The following is a 26,129-nucleotide window of genomic DNA, read 5'->3' as shown; positions in this document are numbered from 1 at the left end:
TGATTCTAACACGTTCCACGTTTTTGTGATCTCCATGCAAACCGTCAGACCCGAACAACTCTTTAGAACTCTTTAAAAGCTTCTTTGTTCATCCTCTGAATGAAACCCTTAACGGTCCTGTGTAAAACCCGACAACATCAGAAATTGTTCCAATGTAGAACCCTTTCATTTATTTATTTTTCTAAGAGTGTACATCAGCACATAACCACAAATTCTTCCATCTCTGAGAATTTGAGAAGATGAATTATAAAGAGTTTGAGCTTAGTTTGCACGTAACTCTGACTGGAAAATGAATGACTATATGGACTACCAAATTTGTATGTAAGGAATAATCAACAAAGAGAGAGATTAGATATTGTCAGAGTTGTTAAGGAAAATTAATTCACATCTTCTGACCAATCCGATTCAAGAATTCAGCAATGCTATGGTATAAACAAACATTTATTCAATGAGTTTCTGTTCTTTCTTTCTTTCTTTTTTTTTTTTAGTACAATGGAATTCTTGTCCACAGCAAGCGCACACCTGCTACAGATTTGGTAGACAGCAATTATATTGGAAAACATTCAAGTATTCAATTAAGATGAACAATGTTATGGCACAAAGCACTAATCTGGTTCTAATTTTTCATTACATAGCAAACTGGATTACAAGAACGGCAAAGTTTCAAGGCAGAACCATATTGACAAAAGCCAAAAATCAATCATATGTGTTAGCAGATGTTTAAATAATAAAAAAAATCAAAATAAAACAATGTGTGTTGGAGAGATTTTATGAACAATACTGTTCTGTATAACTAGTATACTTGTAGATACCAAAGTCAGTATTGGTTTCACTCTTTCTACAAAAAAAACAGCTGAATGTAGCTTTGACTTTAGTCTTGTTCTCGCGTTTCATATTCTGCTCTAAACCTGTTTTCATTTGACTTCTATAGTCTGAGAATTTATAATAACATGATGGAGCTTCCTCTATAATTCACCCTAATAACACCGGTGGGATTTGTCTCCATCGAGTAAGCTGAGGTCAATTATGGAGAGCTTACAGTGATCCGATGATTTTGCCTAAAGGGCTTTACAAGGGTGTGGTAGTTAGGAGACGCTGGTTTGGCCCAGTTTCAGAGCTTATATAATGGTAGCAGTGGTTTAACCCCTTAAACCTCCAAGATTTTGGTGGATCCAGTCTGACATGCCTAACTCTAACTCTATATATACATTTTCTATTAGTTTCACTGTAATTACTCAAGGATTCATATCAAGTACTGACTAGCAAGCTTTAAAATGGTATGAAATTAGAGGAATTAATAAAATCCTCAGTTATGATGTGGGGTTTTGCTGGTATGCACAAGTGGCTCCACTTGTCCCAGTGGGACGCGGCAGTGCAAAACAATACAAAGTTCTCTTGACGGTGCCCTATGATGAAACATTTTTTATCATGATGGGTGTGGTCTCTTCCAGGATGACTCCACCCACATCCATAAGACACAAGGACTCATTAAATGGTTTGACGAGGATGAAAAGGATATTAATTATATGCTATGGCCTTCAGACAGACTAGATCCCAGCAACCCAGTAGAACACCATTGGGAGTGACGTGTTAGACATCGCTCTTCATCACCATCAGCAAAACACCAACTGAGGGAAAATCTTCTGGAAGAATGGTGTTCATCATTCCTGTACAGTTCCAGTACAGAGACTTGTAGAACCCATGCCAAGGAGCATTCCACCAGGTTCTCCAATTCCCTCCCACATTGCAAAACCATACCAGTACATGATCTGGCTATAATAAATTGTCCCTTAGTGTATAAGTTTGTGTGAGTGTGTGCACGTGGTACCTTCCGCCTTATCCCGGTGTATTCCGCATCACATCCAGTGTTCCCAGGTTAGACTCTGGATTCAACCACTACGAAATAAAAGGAATATAGACTTTATAAAGACGGAACACAAATCTTTTTAATAACACTCGTACACCACGTGAACTGGTAAAGAATATCCGAAACTCAATCAGCATGGCATGCATTTGAAGCCTGGAATAACACCACAGAAAAAACAACAACAACAAAAAAAACCCCACTTATTCCTTCCCATGATGCAAAGTTCCACCAGCATCTGCATGATTTCAGTACCTTTGAAAGTGCAGCATTGCTGCTCAGGGCGAGCCACATCTGCAAGCCATCGGACTCATTCATCCACCAAAACATTAATCAGACAGAGAGTTCTCCCGCAGCTGTGCAGCACCAGTCCAAGGAAAACAGGCTCTCGTTGTCTTAGACTTAAAAATACACAAAGTCATACCACATCTCTTGTTAAACATACCAGTGCTGCTCAAGCTCAGAACACACACACACACACACACACACACACACACACTCTCTTTCTTTTTTGGTAGCGTAATCAGAGAGGTGGGGGGGGGGGGGGCGGGGAATATAATATTGGCTTGAAGGCTTAAGAGCTGCCAAGAATTTGGTTTAGTCTTTAGCGCCAAATCTGCTAGTTTTCAAAGAAATGGTAACTATTAAGTCATCAAGATCTCATGCTTGAAGATCTAAAGCTGTGTCTGATTTCTTACGTACAACAGACTGCATTACTTGGATTATCTGTCACTTATTTTGAAGCAGTGTCCAGAAACAGAGTAGCACAGGGTCTTTGATGTTGAAGACTTTTGCATATCAGAAAGCTTCCAGCTGTTACAAAGCACTGACATTGGAGATTCCTTGGAAAAAAAAAAAAAGAAAGAAAAAAAGAAAAGCAAAATCAATTATTTTTCTGCTTACAGAAACATCATATCCGTGATGGGGGGGGGGGGGGGGCGGGAGGGGGTTAGTGGAGGTTTGGAGGATGTTTTTTTTTTTTTTCTTTTTAGTTTTCATACACGTTTTTTTAATCCGCTGTAATGGAAAATAAATCAACACCTTGAGAATCAAGAATTCATCAGCACTGTAGTATACTTTTTGTTTAATGTATGCTGTAAAATACACAAAAGTGGACAGTGAGCATGGTGCCTTTCATTTATTGATATTATTTTATTCTGTTAAATTCCATTTTTGTAATAAAAGAATATTTACCACTGGTTCAAACTTGAATCTCATATGTGTCTCGCTTATTATTATTCTTTTTTTTTTTTTTTTTTTTACTATGTCCTAGAAAGCATTGAGAAATCACACCAAAATAATGACTTGGTGATATTTGTGACTCCTCGGGTCATTTATAAAGCAAGACTTTTCAAAAGTTCCTCCGGATGACCGAGCGCATGTCATATTCATAAAAATGTGATGAAAATAAATAGGCTAATTGTGGACTGTAATAAAGCCTATGCACCTGTTTGCAGGCCGGTGAGAAATGGAAAATCACGGCATTACACTGTGTGTCCCTGCAGGACATTCATGATACACACACTGCAGTGTTTCTGAACCTACACACAGCCGGGAGCACATGATTAAACTCGCTCACACTCTGTTCCCAAGATTATGAGTGTCTTTATCTGAAGCAAACCAAAAGAAAACTACAGTGCTGGTCTGCAAGTTCGGAAGGCTTTGCTCTCTTTCTGTCTACACGTGTATATATATATATATATAATGATAGTGACCAGCAGGGGGCAAGAGAGAAAGAGACAAGTTCCATCCATCTTCTATACCACTTATCCTTTTCAGGGTCACGGGGAAACCTGGAGTCTATCCCAGGGAGCATGGGGCACAAGGCGGGGTACACGCTGGACAGGGTGCCAGTCCATCACAAGGCACAATCACATACTCACTCACACACTACGGACACTTCGGACATGCCAATCAGCCTACCATGCATGTCTTTGGACTGGGGGAGGAAACCGGAGTACCCGGAGGAAACCCCCGCAGCACGGGGAGAACATGCAAACTCCGCACACACAGGGCCACGGTGGGAATCGAACCCCCGACCCTGGAGGTGTGAGGCGAACGTGCTAACCGTTTAACTTTAGCACGTCTAACCACTAATCCACCGTGCACCCCGAAGAGACAAGGATGGACGGGTTAAAGCGAGGGTTCCCAAACTTTTTGGAGAGACTCCAATCTCCAAACTCCAATCTCCACGCTACACTTTTTCAAAGTCCAGATTCATAATAAAGGACTACTATAACGTTTGAACTCTTTTATTCTGTCAGTAACATACATATGTGTAACATAGTTGAATAAAAACCAAAGGAATATTCCTTTCACTGACTCACCAGTCTAGTGGGAAGGGTTGTGTTGTTATAGGAAAATAATCCACACAGGGGTGGTGTGATACGGCCCAACGCCAAGCAAAGAGTTTGGTTTATACTTGATTCACACACACATTGCACATTTTATTTACATTAAGAAGATGGCATGTCATAGATAAACAAAAAAAAATCCCTGTCTCTCAAATGGGACTGTAAAATGTTTAGCGATTTCATGCACAGCACTCAGTCTCTCTTAAAACTTTTCGCTGTCATCGTGATTGTTGTCATATTATTTATTATATTCAAAAGTATTCACTAATCTAAAAACAAAAATAAATCCAGCAGTCTAGAACGCAAAACTAAGCTTTCTGTTTGAAGGTTTGAAAGCGACATGAGAGATTTTTCAAACAGTTCAAACACCAGTAGTGTCAGTGCTCAACAATAATCTAGAATAGTACATAAATATGCAATTTAAGACAATAGATGGACAGGGAAATTTGTCATTTGAAATTTTTATTGCTGAACTATGCTAATGCAGCGTCATTAAATGAAACTTAAGAGGCGATTGTGAGGAGACCTGTATAGCACTTTCAACGATGGACATTGTCTCAAAGCAGCTTTACAGAAACATATAAACACAGGATGGAGATTTTAAGTGTGTGAATTTATCCCTATTGAGAGAGACGGTGGTGACGGTGGTGAGGAAAAACTCCCTAAGATGATCTGAGGAAGAAACCTTGAGAGGAACCGGACTCAGAAGGGAACCCGTCCTCATCTGGGTAACGACGGATAGTGTGAAAGTAAAAGAAAGTTCATTATGGTTTAATATGAAGTCTGTTTGTTGAACTAGTCCACTGTTCACTAAAGGAGACCTGAGTGTAAAACTGTATGTGGTAAGTGCAGTCCTAAGGCCATCGCAGCAACCGTAGTCCCAGCAACCACAGCGAGAACGTCCATGTGGAATTGAGGTCCAAAACCATTTCCATGGTACTTCAAGTGGTACCATCCTCAGCAATCTCCAGGCTGTAGCCTCCAGTTGATTAGAGCGCCATCCAGAGGCATCAGGATGGATCAGGAAGGTCTGGAGAGCAGAAAGGGTCAGGGTCACCGGCATCTCCATAAAATCATTATGATCGTTAAGGATGATGTGATGAAATAGATCTTATAGACGTGCTATGAGAGGAGTAAAGCACTTCAGGATATGCTGTTAGAGGAAAATAATCAAGTTCAGGGTGGTAATAGTAACACATGGATTATTTTAATGATGACCAACGAAACATACAGAGCTCTAGATCAGTGGTCACCAACCCTGTTCCTGGTGTTCCTAGCACCGACCATGAAGTGCAACATTCCTGGAGATCTACCTCCTTGAAGACTTTAGCTCCAACCATTATCGTGCCTACCTGACCATCTAATCATTGCCAGTGATTAGATAGTCAGGTGGGCACGATCATGATTGGAGCTTAAGTCTTCAGGAAGGTAAATCTCCAGGAACAGGGTTGGTGACCACTGTTCTAGATAAACCATTTATTTCCTTAAACATTCCCAACCGTGTGAACCTCTTCACTGGTTCTAAAGTGTTCTCCAGATGTATTTGTACTATTGACATTGACCGGCAGGGGGCAAAAGAGAAAGGGAGAAATGTGTGTGTGCGAGAGGGAGAGAGAGAGAGAGAGAGAGAGAGAGAGAGAGTGAGTGAAGGGGTTGAGGGAGCACGTAGTGAAACAGATCTGATGGACTAAGAGTGAGATAATGAACTTCACTCCATCCTGTCATCCTTTATTTATGTCCAAGAAAAAAAAATGCAACATTACATTAGTAATTTATCTAAACAGATGAAATAAAAGTCTCTCTCTCTCTCTCTCTCTCTCTCTCTGCGCACACTTCAAAGCTTTCTTGGGGGGAAAAAAGCGCACTTCTCAAACTGGGTTTTAACCGATTTGGGGTTTTAACCGAGCTACATATTTTTCCCCCTCAATCAAAATGCCTGACTCCGACTATAATTATAATCATCTGCCACACTTTTCCCTCTCTGGCCCTGAAACTCTCCATCCATTTTGCGGTTAATCGCCTGCGGCAACGCGGCATCCAAACTAATCATGGCGATTAAAATCGGCTTTGCTGCGGGAGAGGAGGAAGAGGAGAAGGGGGAGGAAGAAGAAGAAGAAAAAGAAGAAGGGGGGGAGGAGGGCAAAAACGGGCAGGTCGTAGGCAGACAGGCACGCAGGGGAAAAACCAGCAGTGTCTTTAAGCCATTTAGCGTTCATATATACAAATATACAGAAGGAGGGGGAAAGGTCTGTTCTGCGTTCAGCCTGCGCTGATCGCTCGCCAGGAGTTTTTTTTCCCTTCTTCTTTCCCTCTGGTATTTTTTTCTTTCATGCCGAGCTGAGAGACATGAGCTAATTGTATCCTGCACTTTTTTTTCCCTTTTTTTTATTTTATTTTTTTTTTTTTTTTTTTTTTTTTGCCTGGAGGGGTTTCAGAGCCCCGGAGCGACTCTCCCTCCGTATTAGTGCTCCGTGTTTCTCCGCCACGCTGCTGCATTTCTCACCGGCGCGGCGCGGGCAGAGGAGGCACCAGCGCGCGGGGCCGAAAACACGCAAAAACGGAGGGAAGACGCGGGTGCAAAAAGAAAAACTTTCTTTCCCCATGTTTCAGGTAAGGGGGGTATTTGTTTGCTTTCACTTAGACGCGATTGAAGCTCGAAGGCGCGGTCGCTTTTACGCATGTGCCGCGCACGGTACTTCTAACGCGACAAAAAAAAAAAATTAAAGCATTTAACCACTTCCTGTTTCTCTGAACCGGATCTGCGCTTGCGATTTGTTTAAGGATAAGAGAAATGAAAACGATTTAAAATAATAATAATAATAAAAAAAAAATTCACGATCGCACCCGGGACACACTGGCTTCCCGTCGCGTCGTTTCCTAGGCTTCTTCAGACGCTGCGTCTCGAACTACTTAGTCCTGAAATAAGTAGTACACAAACGGAACAGTGTAGGTTCATGTAATCATTATCAGAGGCGTAGGGACTTTAATATGAAGCTTCTTGTGTTTGGAGTCACTTTGGACCATGTGCCAGTCCGTAACCCGGCTCCGGTTCTCTCCAGACGCGCCGCGTAAAACGCGCCATTGTGGAGCGTATGTGCCCGGGGGCGCGCTCTTATTTTCCGCCGCTGCTCCTCCACTCAATCGCTGCTTTTGTGCTCGTAGAAACGGCTCTTTCTCTCTTCCAGACCTTAAATTGATCTGTGTACACTCTTACAATACAGTAAATGATCAATCCTGACTGTGTGTGTGTGTGTGTGTGTGTGTGTGTGTGTGTGTGAGAGAGAGAGAGAGAGAGAGAGAGAGAGAGTGTGTAGTTAAATGAAGATGAGGAATGGAAATAAACAGGAATGAATAGTTATGGAAACTTTGAATAGCCTATGACAGAAGTTTTACCACTTCACACAGACTTTTCTTCCTGATTTCTTGTTTTCCTTCCTATATAATCTTTCTCAGATTGTCTCACTCTCCAGTGTGCCCCCAGGGAACCTTTATTGAAATACATATGGTTCATGCAAATATCTCCGTACTGGTTCCACTGGGGTTCTTGCTGGCAAATTAATATCCGTTTAAGCCCGATTTATTCTTTTCTATTTTTGTAGGCGTTCTCCGGATTTCGAGTTTTCCTATAAACTCTAAAATCAAAGGTCCCTGGCAGATCTTTTATGGGCTTTCCAGATTGTCTCCCTGGCAGAACTCTTAAAAGTACCTCCAGGAACTTCACAGTGAAACATAAATAGCTCTTAAAATAGCTCTCAATTTTCAGTAGAATCGGGATTTCCAGTAGAATCATTTCCAGCCCACACAGTGAACGTCACTACTGGTTTTACTGGGATTCATATCGGAAAATGTAGTTTGTTTTTTTAAAACAGACAAAAAAACAGTTACATTTCAGCAGTGTTCTTGGAAGATCTTTGATGGGTTTTCTAGATTGTCTCACCGGTGGAACCCTTAAAACGTCCTCCGAGAACCTCACTGAGACATAAATAGTTGTTAAAAGGACGCTGATTTTTTCAACAGAACCCCAGCAGAACTAGGAGTTCATCCTTTTAAGAATCATTTATGTTTCAGCAGTGTTCCTAGAAGATCTTTTAGGGCTTCTCCAGATTGTCTTGCTGGCAAAACTCTTAAAAGTGACCCCAGGAACCTTACTGAAACATAAATAGTGTTTTAAAGCAGATTGATTTTCAGTGAAAACCCAGTAGAACCAGCACATCTCATTTCCAGCACATACAGTGTCTCTATTGGCTCTACTGGGGTTCTTATTGAAAAATTAGTGTCTTTTTAAGACCCATTTATGCTTCAGCAAAGATCCTGGAAGATGTTTGTAGGTGTCCTCCAGATTGTTTTCCTGTACACACCTGGAAGATCTTTAATGGGTTTTCCAGATTGTCTCATTGGCAGAACCGATCAAATTGCCACCAGAACCCTTGTTGAAATGTATAATTTTTTTTTTTTCAAGAATTCAAATTTTCCTAGCAGAACCAATATTTCCGTCATTTCCAGTATATGGTGTGTATCAGCACTGGTTCTACTGGGGCTCTGTTGAAAATGAATGCCTCCCGGGAACCTCAGTGAGACATAGCTTACATTTTATTTTCTTTAAGTGACTCTGATTTTCAATAAGAACTTCACAAAACATCTCCTTACAGGTTCCCTTTCCTTTCATTCAAGTGATTATTCTTTAAGGTCAAAGTCTATACATTAGCATGTTGTAACGTGAACCCTATTTACTGTTTCTGATCACCGCCTCACGGGCTTTGATGTTATTAAATTCTGTAATATGACTCACTGCCCGTAATGTTATTTAATTCCACTTCCCTCCCCCCCCAGGCCACTGAGTCAGTCATAACCTACAGACATACAGTCTTATGAGTGATTTATTTTTGGGTGCTGCAGACTGCGGAGTGTAGATTTGGTGTCCTGTAGGTGCGATTTGCATTACACGTAACCTGATTACTGAGCATATAGTGTTAAAGTGTCTCTATAGTAGGTGACACATTAGAGGGCGCTATTGTCCCCGGAGCATGATACACTGATCCCAATCCTGCCCCTGGAGCAGCACATTTGAGTATTTTCCTGCTCTAATACAGAGAAATGCTAAAATATTAAGTGAAGATAAATGACATGTTCATTCCTTTAGAAAAATGGTATATCTAGAACACTATATGGTTCTTTGGTTTGTCCCTGAGGTGGAACACTGAAGGTTGATCTTCCATCTTTCCAGAGATTATTCCAAGTAGAACTCCTCCTGTCCAAGCAACACTTGAGGAACCTTATTTAGCATACTGAGGGAACAAGCTGGACTAGTAGTAGTAACAGTAGTAGTAACAGTAGTAGTAGTTCTAGTAGTAGTAGTAATAGTAGTAATAGTAGTACTAGTAGTAGTAGTAGTAATAATAGTGTTAGTAGTAGATCTAGTAGTAGAAGTAGTAATAGTGTTAGTAGTAGTAGTAGTAGTAGTTCTAGTAGTAGTAGTAGTAGTAGTAGTTCAAGTAGTAGTAGTAGTAGTAGTAGTAATAGTGTTAGTAGTACTTCTAGTAATAGTAGTAGTAGTAATAATAGTGTTAGTAATAGTAGTAGTAGTAGTAGTAGTTCAAGTAGTAGTAGTAATAGTAGTAGTAGTAATAGTGTTAGTAGTAGTAGTAGTTCTAGTAGTAGTAGTTATAGTAGTAGTAGTAGTAATAGTGTTAGTAGTACTTCTAGTAATAGTAGTAATAGTAGTAGTAGTAGTAGTTCTAGTAGTAGTAGTGTTAGTAGTAGTAGTAGTTCTAGTAGTAGTAGTAGTAGTAGTAATAGTGGTAGTAGTTCTAGTAGTGGTAGTAGTAGTAGTATTAGTGGTGGTGGTAGTAGTAGTGGTAGTAGTACAGTAGTGGTGGTGGTAGTAGTAGTAGTATTAGTGGTGGTGGTAGTAGTAGTGGTAGTAGTACAGTAGTGGTGGTGGTAGTAGTAGTGGTAGTAGTATGTAAGGACTAAAACACTTGGCGACATGCTGTTATAGGAAAACAACACTGGATGTGATGCAGCTACTGTTACCAAACCAACATTTACTATTTTCCAATAACTCCACATCCCGAAGTGTTTTATTTGTTAATATGTCAATTTGCCATATTAAAGAATGACGTTGCACTTTTTTATCCATTTATAGTCATTTTTAACGTTGGGGAACGTCTGTGAAACAAGATTCAACTTGTCACACAACTTATCACTTGTGTTATAGCCATCCCCTTACCTGCCTCTCTTTGTTCTCTCTTGAAATTAATAAAACAAAACAAAAAAACAATAAATAAATGCAAACTCCTCCATCATATGGCGGAAAACATGCGCTGACACTGGCGTCATTATCAACAATGACATGTTTCTCACTCTAACCCTTGTTTTTTGTTTTGTTTTTTTTAAAAAAAACTTGTTTTTAATACATTTTTAAGACTAGCCTTAGATTACGTGGATCGTCCACTGTGAATGAGTTGATGCGTATTAATTGAATTCAATGCAATTTTATTTATACAGCGCGTTTAACAATGGACATTTGTCACAAAGCAGCTGTACAGAAATCCGGATACATGTCATATGTCAATTTACACGCATTAGAACGAACCTGTGATTTGCAGCTGGAAGTACTGCCAGAACTGCCGTAACAGAAGATGAACCAACGCCTTCTGTCCAATCAGGATGGAGAATTCAGCAGTGCTGTGGTATAACAGAACTAAATCTAGTTGATGTTCATATTAGAGTGCTCTGAGTGTTCTGCAGCAGACTTAGTAAATTATTCAAGCTCTTTATTGCTTTGATTTAGAGGAGAAGAAATCACCTGCGTGTCTAGAGTGTGTACTAAACAATCAGGAGCTGAGTTAAATTTCTGTTTACACTTTCATCGACGTTTTCTTGTTTATTTCCCCTTGGGTGGATCTCTGCTGGAGCTCTTTTAATGCTTTATCAGCCTGAGCAAAGTTTGTTAGATGAGCTTTTCAGAACAACTTCACTAGAAACCCAGAAGAAACTGAAATCTGAGATTTTATTCGTTGTTTTTGTTTATTTGGGGTGTTTATATTTTATTTTTATTTTTTTAATTTATTTATTAAACTTATATGTAGCCACCTACTGCATCTGAGGCAACTTAATTACTTCTTTGTGCTGTGATTTTGTAGTTAAGTCTAGTCAAGTAGATTTTTATTGCTGTCCCATTTATATACAGAAACACAGTGGGGGGGGGGGGGGGTCTCATCTGGATGTCCTTCTCTTCTTGCTTCAAGTGGTCACTGGTGTGATGGAAGCGATTCATACTTTTAAGTCAACAAGGGCACGTTGAAGATAACAATGAGGAATGAGGAACAGGGTTTACTGGCACGCAGCTGATACATACGCTCAGTCCAGGGCGATATGACCGAAGTTAATATTGATATCTCACTTTGGTGAGAGATCGGGAGGGCTGGGCGATATGATATGACAATTGCTATTAATATTAAAATATTAATTAATATTGATACTGTTACTGTTTGTACCTTTTAAATGTCATTCGCTTTTTAAAAAATAGTTACAAATTGACTGGAAGCAGTTGATACCTTTAAGATTGTTTTATGTGTATATATATATATATATATATATATATATATATATATATATATATATATATATTATATATATATATATATATATAACAGCTGTACTGCTGCCAGTTTGTGAGCAAACCTATACTGTAATTTATATCATGTATTATAGAAATGCCTTCAAAAATTGTGATTTTTTTTAAAAATTGTTGTTTTTTTGTTTTTTTATTGGATCACCCGCCCCTAGATACCGTTACTAAGCGATTATAGTTCCTCACAGTGGCAAGTCGATTCTTCTACAAAACCGGAACATTTTCAAAGACTCAGTACAAAATTTGAATGATGTTTTTGTGTTGCTATTATTTGTTCGTCTGGCTGTTTTGCGTGTAGTTTTATTGTCGGTATTGATTTCTTTCAAATATTTCTGGTGTCGTTTTATTTTGCAAACAAAATGTCTTCGATTGATTTTGTCTTAAATGTGAGTCATACTGCCAACGAATCTTACTGGCGGACATCTGATCCACTCCTCGAGAATTACATCTGTTGGTAAAGTGTATCGTGTCAGTTTATCACAATATCGATATTTATATCGATATTGCGCAGCTGTAGTAGTAAGATTAAGGTCAGCCAGACAAACGTCAGCTCAGACACGCGTATTTCAGTCGGATTCTGGAGATGAAGAGAGGCAGCTAAAAGCACCAGGTTGCACTTGTTGTTTAATTGTGTGTGTGTGTGTGTGTCTTCTACCACATGACGCTTCTGTTCATCGCTGCTGGTTAATCTTTACACAGTGTTGGTTGTCAGACATCATCTATTTCCTGCAGTTCATCTGGATCGTATACAACATACAATACCTCTCTCTGAGTCATCGTCTCTCCGAGCCATTTGATTTATTTTGAAACAGAACTGACTAATCTCATATTGAGAATCTTCTCGGATGCACTTTGATTTCATTTTACTCAGCTGTGTATTTACTCAAATGCCCCACAAGTGATTTTCTGAAAACGTAGCCGATTTAATGGTGGGAAACATCCGCGAAGTACACCGTATGTGAAATGCACAGTAATATAACCCACAACGTATACAGGGACTCGTACGACAGGCGCTCCACACAAGTTCGTTCCTGTTACTGCTAAACCGCACAGCGCAATATCCTCTGTCCTGGAGATTTGTTTTTCCCGTGTTGGAGAAGACTGAAATTGGAGACTCCTTCCATAAAATATATTAAATAAACGTTTCTATACAGAAAACGTCTCCCTATCAATGATTATACATTTGTCTTTTGAAATCTGGATATTATTACACTTGGATTATGCGGCGCGTGTGTTGTACGAGAACCCCGTGTAAGTTGTTACTGTAGAAATATGTGAATACTGTATATTGCTGGGCATTTCACATATATAATGTGAATTCAGTCTCATTAAATATTGTATAGTTTCCTTGTGAATCAGTATTGAGTTGTGTGGAAGCCTGAGGTTTAAAGTGTAAGTCATAAATATCCTTCAAAATAATTGGGCAATTTCAAATAATTGCGAGAGCCATAATATTAAAACCACCTCCCTAATATCGTGTAGGTCCCCCTCCCCTTGTGCCACCAAAACAGCTCTGACTTGTCGAGGCATGGACTCCTCAAGACCTCTGAAGTTGTGCTGTGGGATCTGGCACCAAGACGTTGGCAGCAGATCCTTTACGTCCTGTAAGGTGAGAGGTGGGACCTCCGTGGATCGGACTTGTTTGTCGAGAACATCCCACAGACGCTCGATCGGATTGAGATCTGGGAATCTGGAGTCCGAGTCAACACCTTGAACTCTTTGTCATGTTCCTCAAACCGTTCCTGAACAGTTTTTGCAGTGTAGCAGGGCGCATTATCCTGCTGAAAGAGGCCACCGTTGCTATGAAGGGGTGTAATTGGTCTGAAACAGTGTTTAGGTCACAGCAAGCTGTGATGCACTGTGTGTTCTGGCACCTTTCTCTCATAGCCGGCATTAACGTTTTCAGCATTTTGTGCTACAGTAGCTCTTTCATGGGATCGGACCAGACGGGAAAGCCTTCGCTCCCCACGCACAATAGGGAGCCTTGGGCACCCATGACCCTGTCACCGGTTCTCCGCTTGTCCTTCCTTGGACCACTTTTGGACCACTTTTGCATACTGAGAACACGCCACAAGACCTGCTGTTTTGGAGATACTCTTACCCAGTCATCTAACCATCGCAATTCGGCCCTCGTCAAAGTCGCTCAGATCCTTTACACTTGCCCATTTTTCCAGCTTCCAACACATCAACTTCGAGAACTGACTTTTCACTTGCTGCCTAATATATCCCACCCTAATGTATGACAGGTGCCTCTGTAATGACAGAATTAATGTTCTTCACGTCACCTGTCAGTGGTTTTAATGTTATGGCTGATCGGGGTATTCTAAAAGTATATTTTAAGATATAATGGTTTTTCATTATGGTTTCTTAGGGTTTCTTAATGATGGTTGTTATAGTAGTGACCGTGGCATTATCCTCATTTTTACTGTGCTACCTAGGGTATGTTGTGTCTCGATTGTGCAACTGCGGTCTCCAAAAAGACCAGCGCCTTGCTTATATATTACGCGACTTTAATCATATCATTCGGACCCAATAATGCCCCGTCAAACATTTCCACAAAATCCATTCATATTTTCCTCAGTTTCATTTCTGAGTACTGTTCATTCAGATTCATTAAATTCCCTGGTGCAGTGAGTAGTGTTGCTGCCTCACGGGGACCTCCGGAGTCCCCAGATCAACCCTGAGCCCGTATTACTCGCTGTACGGAGTTTCGTGTGATCTCCCATGTCCGTGTGAGTTTCCCTCCGGGTTCTTCGCTTTCCATGCCCATAGATACAGTAGATTGGCTACTCTAAATTGCCCTTAGGTGTGGATGAGTGTGAAAGTGTTGGTGTCTTGTGATGGACTGGCGTGTGGAACAACAGGGAGTTTTATTATCAAAATTCCCTTTATATATATATATATATATATATACATGAGGAAATTTGATAGTGTAGGAAGAATACGACTGCAGTACCCATGTGTGAAAACTTTTACTCTCTCGCACAATAAAACTCCCTGTTGTTCCACACTCACTAACTTGAAGCGACAGGGTTCCCTTTCTCTCTCTCTCTCTCTCTCACACACACAAACACACACACAGTAGGAGTGCAGGATGTAAGTGTAATAGTGAAAAAAAACATTACCTGCGTTGTGAATGTGATCCCATTCCTTGTTCCTGGAGCTTAACTCAGGTCTGTGTTTTGAAGAGCAGCAGTGTGTCCCCCTGAGGCATCCCTGGCAAACTCTCCTGATCTCTCTCCCAACCCACCCCCCACCCCCCCGTTCTCTATCTCTCTCTCTCTCTCTCTCTCTCTCTCTCTCTCTCTCTCTCTCACACACACACACACACACACTGCATTTCTCAAGCGACGCATGGTTTCTGATGGAGCTCTCTCTTATCAGCAGCAGCACAAATGCAATGCAAATGGAGCCGTGCTCGCTGAAGGCCTTCACTCTGAGGCAGGCTTAATTGGTAAAGAGGGAGAAATGAAGGTGTGAAACCTGCAACACCAAGCACACGATCAAAATACAGATTGCTTTAAGAAGCTCTGATTTCTCCCTCCCGCCCACCCCACCCCGCCCCCTTTTCTTTTTGTAATAATTATAATGAGAACAGCTGCACTATAATTTTCCATTTCATCGGTGAAGAGAAGGCGTTTGTGACCTGCAAAGTGTCTTATTTTATTTCATCGTGCCGCTAACGTAGCCGCGTATTGAGAAGTGGGTCAGGGACACCTCACGCAACGGAGATCTTTCTCAGCGTCTGCTCTAATTGACGTTACAGATTTCATGGTAAAAAGCACTGGCAAATCACGGGTTTACATACTGTATATGAATCTGTTTATTCTAATACATTATCGTTTCGATAGTAACAACATAAACATGGAGTGGTACGGTGGATTCTCTACATCATTTAAGACGTATAGGAAACAAAATTTTTTTTAAAATGTGTCGTTATTAAACAATTAATAAAATGAATAAAATTGTGGGCGGCTGTGGGTCAGGTGGTAGAGTGGGTTGTCCACTAATCGTAGGGTTGGCGGTTCGATTCCCGGCCCACGTGACTCCACATACCGAAGTGTCCTTGGGCAAGACACTGAACACCAAGTTGCTCCCGATGGCAAGTTAGCGCCTTGCATGGCAGCTCTGCTACCATTGGTGTGTGAGTGTGAGTGTGTGTGTGAATGGGTGAATGAGACACGGTGTAAAGCGCTTTGGATAAAAGCGCTATATAAGTGCGCCATTTACCGTTTATGGAAGGAGTCTCCAGTGTTGGTGCTATGTAACAGGAAGTTTTCCCGCTACGGGAACGGCTTCAAGGTGGAGATTTATCGGTCCTTTCTGCTTTCTCAGTATCATGATACGCTACTGTTTCTCGTCTTAGTAAATTCACGAGAGAAATAAAGTGAGAGAATAACTGTTTGTAGCTGCCGTAGCATAAGTGAGAACAGGAAGTTACTTGTGTGACCGATGGGATGTTCCACAACATTTAAACGCATAACAATGCAGCGTTCAGCTACAAGATGCTTCGTTCATGTTTATCGATGACAGTCGGTAAGACCGTGTCCTAAATCGCATCAGTAAGCATGCGGGTTGAGGTGGAAATGTACAGAAAACATGTTGCTTGACATTCCTGCTTGTTTTCTTGCTCCAATATCAAAAAAAAAAAAAAAGACTCAAGTTGTGTCCATTTTTTCCCCACAGTGCCGTTACTTAAATATTTACGCTGTTCTGACCTGATGTTTGTAATCTATATACAATTTATAATCTATAATCAATTTCAGTTCACTACTGAAACCGATTTGTCAGTGTCCCTCAAAACCGATCACCATTCCTAAGAAAAAAAATTGGCCATTACTGTAGCACCAACTGGACTTTCACTAATTTGTTTTCCTGTCGCTGTTCCGTCATTCAAAAGGATAATCGCTCCAGCATGTCCAGGCCGATGATCACCAGGTCTCCAGCGTCTCCTCTCAGTAATCAGGGCATCCCGACGCCAGCGCAACTCACCAAGTCCAACGCGCCTGTGCACATCGACGTAGGCGGCCACATGTACACCAGCAGCCTCGCCACACTCACCAAGTACCCCGAGTCCAGGTGAGGCTCAAGAGTCTTTTATATATATGAAAATGATCTTCTTTTTGACATCAAGATCTTTCTATAGTGGTGTTAAGCATTTACGGTAGCATTGTCCTTTCTCGCAGCTCGCGTTACTATCCGTTTAGAGTCTCACAAGTCCTCCCTGTATATGTCTGGGTTTCCTCCGGGTTCTCCGGTTTCCTCTTAACTCCAAAAACGTTCTTGGAACCGGCTTCGCTATGCTGTGAATGAGGGTGTATTCCCTGGAACTCACACCCAGTGTTCTCGGGATAGGCTCCGGATCCACCGTGACCCATGACACCACAGTGTGATGTTAACTAACCTTGGATTAGAGCTTTACTGTTTATTGTACTCTAATAGCGATCTCAATCAACCAACTATAGGCTTTTATTTACTTTATTCATTCCTTGAAAAGCACAAGCTTCATGTCCACGTTTTAACCATTTCTCTCCACTGATTCTGTAATATAATAAACGAACATTTAAAGGAAGCTAGCTAATGATAAAGGGGTGGAGATCATTTTTGGACCCTGGGATAACTCGCGTGAAATGGATATGATGCGGTCACCTGTCGCGCTCATTAACCCTGTCAGCATGACGTCATCTCGCCGTAGCGCCGTGTCGAAGCACGTTTATCAGAGATTGACGCAGTTCGCACGCACCCAGACGTCATTTCATTTGAAGGTGGCTTGTGAAAAACAGTTCATCGGGTGTATTTTAAAGTCATTGTTGCATTCAGACCAAAACGTTATTAGTGCTGTAAAAACATGAACTACAGTCACTGGCTAACACGCCTAAATGCCATTACGGCCATAAGGCAGTATAATAGACCTTTTGTAAATTGCTTCCACTCCATCCAAAATCATCAACAGAGGGTTTTTTTTGGTATGCCTGTTAGTTTTAGCTGGAAACGTTTTAGCCCACAGAAAACATTTCTGCACAAACAAAAAGGAGGCTGTGTGCAGCCGTAGCAGGCCACAGGATACAAGATCCATCTGGAGGCTGGGGAGCCGGAGCGCTCAGGCCAGACCGCAAGCCCAGCGCTGAGGCCAGGGGCCACTTCCTCAGCCAGATGGCCCTTGTACCCTCTTCACGCTGAGCGTCTACCATTTCAATCAGATTTTTTATTTTTTTTTTTTTTCGTTCCTGTAACTACACTGAGCTGTTTTATTTATTTATTTCATTAATTATTTATATATTTGTGATTAATTGTAAGTCAAGTGGGATTTTATTGCCATTCCTCTATATACATTGTTGTGTACATTGGGATGAAATGTCATTTCTCCAGGACCGTGGTGCAAAACGTACCAGTAACGTATGCAAGACTACATACAGTGCAAATACAGAACCGTGTGAGATGAGTGCAGGACAGTAAACGCACAAAACAATAACTACACAGTACAATGGACATGCGGGACAATAGACACACAAGGACAACAGAACAATGTTGTGCGGGAAAGCTAACGCAACAGTGGTCTGTTAATAATTATTATTATTATTATTAGCAGCAAATATGAATCCAGCAGAAATAATCTCCTAAGAAAAAAGTCTACTTTATAATAAGGCTATGTTAACTCTTTCTGTCTCTCTTTCTCTCTCTGTCTCTCTGTCTCTCTCTCTCTCTCTCTCTCTCTCTCTCGGAGCAGAATTGGCCGTCTTTTTGATGGCACGGAGCCCATTGTTCTGGACAGCCTGAAACAGCACTACTTCATCGACAGGGACGGTCACATGTTCCGCTACATCCTCAACTTCCTCAGGACGTCCAAGCTCCTCATCCCTGACGACTTCAAAGTGAGCGAGCGCGCGAGAGAGAGAGAAAGAGAGAGAATGAGATCTGGGGTCGATGATGTGTCTCCATCATATATATATATTATCTAAAGCTTTTCTTCCACTGATGGATGCAGCCATTATGATAGATGGTAGATGATGTCAAACGTTATGATCTGCTGAGCATAATGCACAGATGGCGAGAACAAGCGTTCGTGGCAAGGAAGTTGCTGAACAGAACGGCGTGATTGAAACAATACATATGCACAACGTCGTGTATAGTAAACCCTAAGTGTTCTGTAATCAGACGTGCACATTACAGCCTTTGTTCTCGCCATAAAACGCATTTGCATTCCAGTGGCTTGCTCTTGTGTGTCATTTGGCCCTTAATTACAAATTTGCCTTGGGAGAAAACAAATAATCCCATTATCTGATGGTCTGTCCATGGGGAAACTATGTCAGCTAAAATAAGCAAAGACTCCAGAGTGGCTCTGGTTCACAGAAAGGCTACATGTATTCAGAGATTCTTGGAGAGTTCGTGGCTATTCGGTCGTTGTTTATTCACCTCACGATTACCTCATTAGTGGTTTTCTTGTCTTGTTTTCATATGTATTAAGCATGTTGCATTTCCTGCGAGTGATTCACTATTGCTGATTATACCCCAGTGCTGCTAAATTCTCCAATATGGATTGGTTAGTAGTTCCAGCTGCAAAGCAAATCACAGGTTAATATTAGCGTGTTTGTTCTAATATGTTATCGTTTCTATAGTAACAGCTAAGTCACAAGGACTTTCTACAGCAGATGCTCCACATAACCTTGTTAGACTTATAATAAACATGTTTAACCAAGAAACATGTGTATAATAGCGATGGTGAAGTTTTCAATGAGATTTTTTTTTGGAAGGTGTCTCCAGTGTCAGAGCTTTGTAACAGACAGAAGTAACACTATAAAGTTCAGTGTTCAGGACAGGAGTTTGGATTCTTTGTAAGAAATCTTACAGTGGCGCTTGAAAGTCGAATTTTCTATTTTGACTTATCTGATGATGACTTGAAACATCATCAGATTTATACACAAGTTCTCAAGTTAGATAAAGAGAACCCAGTTAAACAAATGAGGCAAAAATATTATACTTGGTCACGTGCCAGAACAACTCTCAAACCATGATACTACCGCCACCATGTTTCACAGGTGGGATTAGGTTCTTTCTCCAAACATAACGCTTCTCATTTAAATCAAAAGTTGTATTTTGATCTCATCCGTCCAGAAAACATTTTTTCAGTAGAGTTCTGGCTTGTCCATGTGATCTTTAGCAAACTGCAGAAGGGCAGCAATGTTCTTAATGTAGAGCAGTGGCTTTCTCCTTGTAACCCTGCCATGCACACCATTGTTGTTCAGTGTTCTCCCGATGGTGGACTCATGAACATTAACATTAGCCAATGTGTGAGGTCTTTAGTTGCTTAGAAGTTACCCTGGGTTCCTTTGTGACCTCGTGGACTATTACACGTCTTGCTCTTGGAGTGATCTTTGTTGGTCTCCACTCTTGGGGAGGGTAACAATGATCTTGAATTTCCTCCATCTGTACACAATCTGTCTGACTGTGGATTGGTGGAGTCCAAACTCTTTAGAGATGGTTTTGTAACCTTTTCCAGCCTGATGAGCATCAACAACTCTTTTTCTGAGGTCCTCAAACGTGTTGTGAAGATCAGACTCTGATAGATCCTTGTTCTTTAATTAAAACAGGGCGCTCACTCACACCTGATTATCATCCCATGGATGGAAAACACCTGCCTCTAATTTCACCTTCAAATTAAACTGCTAATCCTAGAGGTTCACATACTTTTACCCCTCCAATATAACATTGGATCATTTCCCTCAATAAATAAATGACCCAAGTTTAATATTTTTGTCTCATTTGTTTAATTGGGTTCTCTTTGACTTTTAGGACTTATGTGAACATCTGATGGTTTTAGGTCATATTTATGCCGAAATCTACAAAATTCACAAACTTTCGAGCACCACTGTATTTATGTCGAGACAGAGGGAAGCAAAGTGAGGAAACGATTGTTTATAGCTGCTATAATGCAAGTGATGCCACGAACTAATTTATTTCACAGATATTTTTTCACATTAACATTGAATGTAACTGGAAATAGAGTTTCGAAGGAGAAAGTAAAAATGAACCTCTTGAGGAAAACATATCGTGAAACCCATCCAGCAGGGGTCCCTATCCTAAAACATCGATTTGTTATAGCACCATCGTTTAGTTATCATAGAAACTGTCAATAATTTGGCTGCTGTAGCTCAGCTTGAATTTACAGCCACCATAGTTTACAACTGGGCTACTTGAGTAAAGCTAGCCTCGCCATACTTGAGCTCAAGTTTCCTTCATGCAACTTCCCTCCCGTGATTAGTTGACATAGCCTACTATTTGGTGGTGTTGTTTAGCCACTAGCACAAGCCTGACTACAATCAACATCCATCCATCCATCTTCCATAATGCTTAACGTCACGGGGACCCTGGAGACTATCCCAGGGAACTTGGGGTATAAGGCTGTACTGACTCCTCAACATCTTCTGATCTGATTTGCATTCATGTACTAGGCAAATATTTGGCGGCTGTGGCTCAGGTGGTAGAGCGGGTTGTCCACTAATCGTAGGGTAGGCGGTTCGATTCCCGGCCCACCTTGGGCAAAACACTGAACCCCAAGTTGCTCCCAATGGAGCGCCTTGCATGGCAGCTCTGCTACCACTGGTGTGTGAGTGTGTATGGGTGAATGAGACACAGTGTAAAGCACTTTGGATAAAAGCGCAGACCACTTACAAGGGCGGGGGACACCCTGGACAAGGTGCCAAGCCATCACAGGGCAACTACAATCAACAACTAAATAAATATGACAACCATGCAGAATATTACAACCGTGCTACGAACTATGATCCAAAATGTCCTTGTGACATCTTCTGAGTTAGCAAACAAGCTCCATGGAATCTGTCCTGAAATTAGCTGGATGTGTGTGTTACCTAAGACCTAAGTCTTGTTGCTACAACCAGGCCATGAGCCTTGTACAGTCCTCTTTTGTTCACTTATCTAAGATGTTTTTACTGATCTTGTCCATGCAGGACTTCAGTCTGCTGTATGAGGAGGCGCGGTATTTCCAGCTGCAGCCGATGCTGGCAGAACTGGAGCGCTGGCGTCACGAGCGGGAGCTCAACCGAATCTCGTGTCCATGCGAGTGTGTGGTGGTGCGCGTGGCGCCTGACCTGGGGGAGCGCATCACGCTGAGCGGAGACAAGGCCCTCATCGAGGACATCTTCCCAGAGATCGGAGACGTCATGTGTAACTCGGTGAACGCCGGCTGGAACCACGACTCCACACACGTCATCCGCTTCCCACTAAACGGCTACTGCCATCTCAACTCTGTTCAGGTGAGGGCGTGGCCTAGATCACTAACTAAACATTTAATCATGGTCCAGCTGTATTATCCAATCAGGGATCTTGATGGAGTAAGAGTAGAATTATGATGATAGCTGAGCTTGGGCTGAAACTTCCACTTCCATTGTTGCTGAAAATGCCTTTCTGTGTGAGGAATGTAGTGAAAAAGAAAGCATTCAGAGAAGAACATGGCTAAGCAACTAAAGGCTTGAAACTGTTGCTAGCTTGCTTTGCTGCTTTTGCAACATTATAGCATAGCTAGCTAGCATTAGCTAGTAGCTTGAGCTGTTTTGCTGTATTCTTGCTAAGCCTTCATGATCTCTACTTGTATTAGCTACGTGACTTAAAGGCTAGTTTTAGTGTTAGCTAAAACACTTGTGTGTCCTTCATTATTTAGTCATGATTGTTGTTCATGGCTGTTTGTTCAACCCAAGTTTGTTCAAGTTTTTCACTTAAAGTTCATTAGGTGTGTAACTGAATTTTTTTTTTTTTTTTTTTGTACAAGGATGTTTTGGAGAGACGTTCTGTTTGGATTGAGGACATGTTTCCACTGGCTTTAAATTGTCGTTAGAAAAAAAAAAACATTCTGCCATTACTTATGTGTGTTCCCATAGCATTAGATTCGTTAGTTTTTGCATATTGTGCAGATCTCTAAATGTACTAAAATGTTGCAGTTACTGTTACCATGACAACAAGTTGTTGTTGTTGATGTTTTTTTTTTAAATACTACCTTCATCTGTGTCCAAGAGATAGTGAGATGTGAAATTAACAGTAGCAGCACATAACGACATGCATGCACACGTGCACACACACACACACACACACACACACACACACACGCACTCTCTCTCTCTCTCACTCACTCACACACACACACACACACACACACACACACACACACACACATGCTGGTAGGTAGTCCTCAGGCACAGCCCGTAATCCTGTTTGGTTATTAAAGTGAGCCTGCAGTGGATGCTGTATCTGGGCCTAATGGAGCCAGGGTGTGTGTGTGTGTGTGTCTGGAGGGTGATGCAGAGGAGCGAGACCTTTGTAGTTTTGGAAGGGGGGTTACAGGCAGCCTGGAGTGACTGGAGGTTTGGGGGGTTGGAGGTTCAGGCTCTGAGATTTTGTGCTTCCATGCTGCACAGGCTCTGCTCCCTGAGGCCTTTTGATGGAATGTGATGATTGTGGACCCACAAGGACATACACGACACATAAAGACACACACACACACACACACACACACACTCGTACAAAAGCAGACACTCAGCCTGTTTTAGTACATTTCTTAATTTTCTTTTTCTTTTATTGATTTGGGAAATGATAGATTTGCTATGATTTCCTATGAACCACTCTATCAGGTCACATGATTACAAATTCGTAGTAAATGTCATTAACTAATCAACGTAGCCTAGCGCAGCCCTTTATCTGACATCCACGTGTATGTCATTCTGAACGTTTACACTTTACATTAAAGGGGCTGTTTGCAAGTTTACAGCGCTCTGCCACATACAAGTGCAATGATATAAAAATATTGATAATGAGTCTTTTGTGGTCACGTATACATTACAGCACAGTGAAATTATTTTCTTCGCATACCCCAGCATGTCAGGAAGTTGGGGTCAAAGCACAGGGTCAGCCATGATACAGCGCCCCTGGAGCAGAGAGGGTTAAGGGCCTTGCTCAAGGGCCCAACAGTGGCAGCTTGGCAGTGCTGGGGTTTGAACCCCCGACCTTCCAATCAGTAACCCAGAGCTTTAAACACCAAGCCGCCACTGCCCCCTTTACCACATGCTTTTAACAGCTCTGTTCAAGCTGCATGTGCTTTGCAGGTTTCCTTTAAAGGAAAATACGCCGGAGCTGTGCAGCTATGTTTCCTGATGGGGGCGGAGCTCATTTCCAAGCAGGAAAAACGCGACAGATGCTCGGTGTTAAGAAACTCGAAAAAGATGCATTGCACTGTAATACTTTTATAAGTAGACATGTTTAGTTTATGAATGATTCATGAGTCAGGTAAATAAATGGATATCAGTCATTACTTTGAGTCGTTACTTTTGTTCACTTGCTGCAAATGAATGAATTCAGAGTTGAACCAGAACCTCGCAATACAAACGCGCTACGTTTCCATAGCCGTAACCGACTTCATGATGAAACAGAAATTCAGTGAATCTTTTTGAGTCACGAATGCGATTTGGTTCGGTGTTTGAATCTGGTACTACCTTTTACATAATATGTTTTACTCGTCTGTGGTTTATAATCATCTGTGGATTGTGTAAGTCGGATCTGCATCTGCATATATACCTTGAGTCAGCGAATCACGTCCGAGGCCCTGTTTACAGTGCAAACGGGCGTTCCGTGTAGGACTTGCGCCGCTTGAAATGAGATTTGTTGGCGATCGCTCTAATCGTAGCTCGCCTCTTGCACGTGTAGCCGCTGCAGTATTATAAAATACAGAGTTTAACTGCACAATGTCTGCTAAGAATGACGACAAAGCCAGCAAAGCTTGCGGTTCAGTCTGCGTGTTGTTGTGTATACGATCAAGGTAGTGTAACGGTCATACGGTAGGCGCTTGACGAATCAGGGAAGGAAACGCAACGATCCAGAAAACCCAATCAGAGGGTGAATGTGGGCGAAGCCACGCCTTCTTTTTTAAAAGTCTGCGTTTCGGTCCGTTTACGCGGAAAGTTTTCAAGCTAAAACGGGGTTTTCGGGGAGTAGTGTAGATGACAGGCGTAACCGTAGCAACAGTTACGCGTTTTAAAATGAAAACGCTCTAGTGTAAACAGGGCCTGAGATTCAACTCCCAGCGAATCAATTGAGTCACTGAGTACCATTCGAGTCCCAAAGTGAGTCAGATTTTGGCTCATTTGGTGAGAGCTGGAGATGTTTCAGTGCACACAATAATAGTCTGTATTCATCTTTAAAAATGATGTGCTTTAAATGATTTATCTAAAGGTAATTGGATGTGCCGAAGTTCTTCTGTAGGTCTTCTGTCTCACACCATGTAGTATATGTTGCGTCCTAACAGACGAATCATTGGGAAAAGTCTTGAGTACATAGTATACTTCCAATATCCTGTATGTTCTGGAAAATGTGTTCAGGATTCCTCACTCTTTTGGAAAGTCCAATATATTTCTCATACGAATATATTTCTAAAGCCTGTTGGTGTGTGAGTGTCCATGTAAAGGTGTGTCTTTCTGTCACCCTGTGTCACCATGTTGTGCGATTGCATCCGGTCGCAGGTCCTGGAGCGACTACAGCAGCGCGGCTTCGAGATCGTGGGCTCGTGCGGGGGCGGAGTCGACTCATCCCAGTTCAGTGAGTACGTCCTGCGGCGAGAGCTCCGGAGATCTCAGCGAGGACTCCAGACTAACAGGATAAAACAAGAACAGCTGGACTAGAACCCAAGCCTAGTAACTGCTTCACAGACTTCCAAAAAAAAAAAAAAAAAAAAGGAAAGAAAAAAGAAGAGAGAGCAGAGATTTCAGCAGTTGCTGAACTCTTTGGGACACTTGAAATGATTTGATTTTTTTTTTTTTTTTTTTTTTTTTTTAAGGGAACTTTTTTTTGGTGAAGATTTGACATATATGACCTTTGATGACCTTTGAGACTGTCCAAATGAGGACCGTGTTAAAAACGTTGTCCCTTTCCATACATTCAATTTCAATGCAAACATTAAGACATCATGTTCTGTTTTGCAATGCTATATACAGTATATATATAAATATATAAATATGCATATATTTTGCTATTTCATATAATTGACCCATGGATGTTGTTTCCTGATGTCATAAATAGGTTTATATTACAGATCTCAACGCATTGGGATGTGTTTTGTTTCTTTTGTTTGTTTGTTTTGTTTCATATTATATTGTACAAGCAAAGATTGTGTACTTTTTGTTCATATAAACTTTCTTTTGAAGTTGGTCATTGAAGATTGTTGTGTGATACATTTTGCGTATGTATTTACTTTTACTCAGTAGGATTATAAGATTAA

General features: G+C 41.3%; 1 protein-coding gene across 1 annotated transcript; it reads left to right on the top strand.

The window, feature by feature from the left end:
• Positions 1-6,038: 6,038 nt before the first annotated feature.
• LOC128610393 (BTB/POZ domain-containing protein KCTD1) lies at positions 6,039-25,754 on the top strand. The gene is made up of 5 exons (XM_053629681.1): positions 6,039-6,828; positions 16,755-16,933; positions 18,582-18,726; positions 21,820-22,125; positions 25,375-25,754. Exons 1-5 carry the CDS (start codon positions 6,820-6,822, stop codon positions 25,531-25,533), a joined length of 798 nt encoding a protein of 265 aa, XP_053485656.1. The 5' UTR covers positions 6,039-6,819; the 3' UTR covers positions 25,534-25,754.
• Positions 25,755-26,129: the final 375 nt, after the last annotated feature.

The sequence above is a fragment of the Ictalurus furcatus genome, chromosome 7 (assembly GCF_023375685.1).
Source record: "Ictalurus furcatus strain D&B chromosome 7, Billie_1.0, whole genome shotgun sequence".
Lineage (NCBI taxonomy): Eukaryota > Metazoa > Chordata > Actinopteri > Siluriformes > Ictaluridae > Ictalurus > Ictalurus furcatus.
The sequence above is the reverse complement of the archived record's forward strand: the minus strand, read 5'-3'. Positions and strand labels throughout refer to the sequence as shown.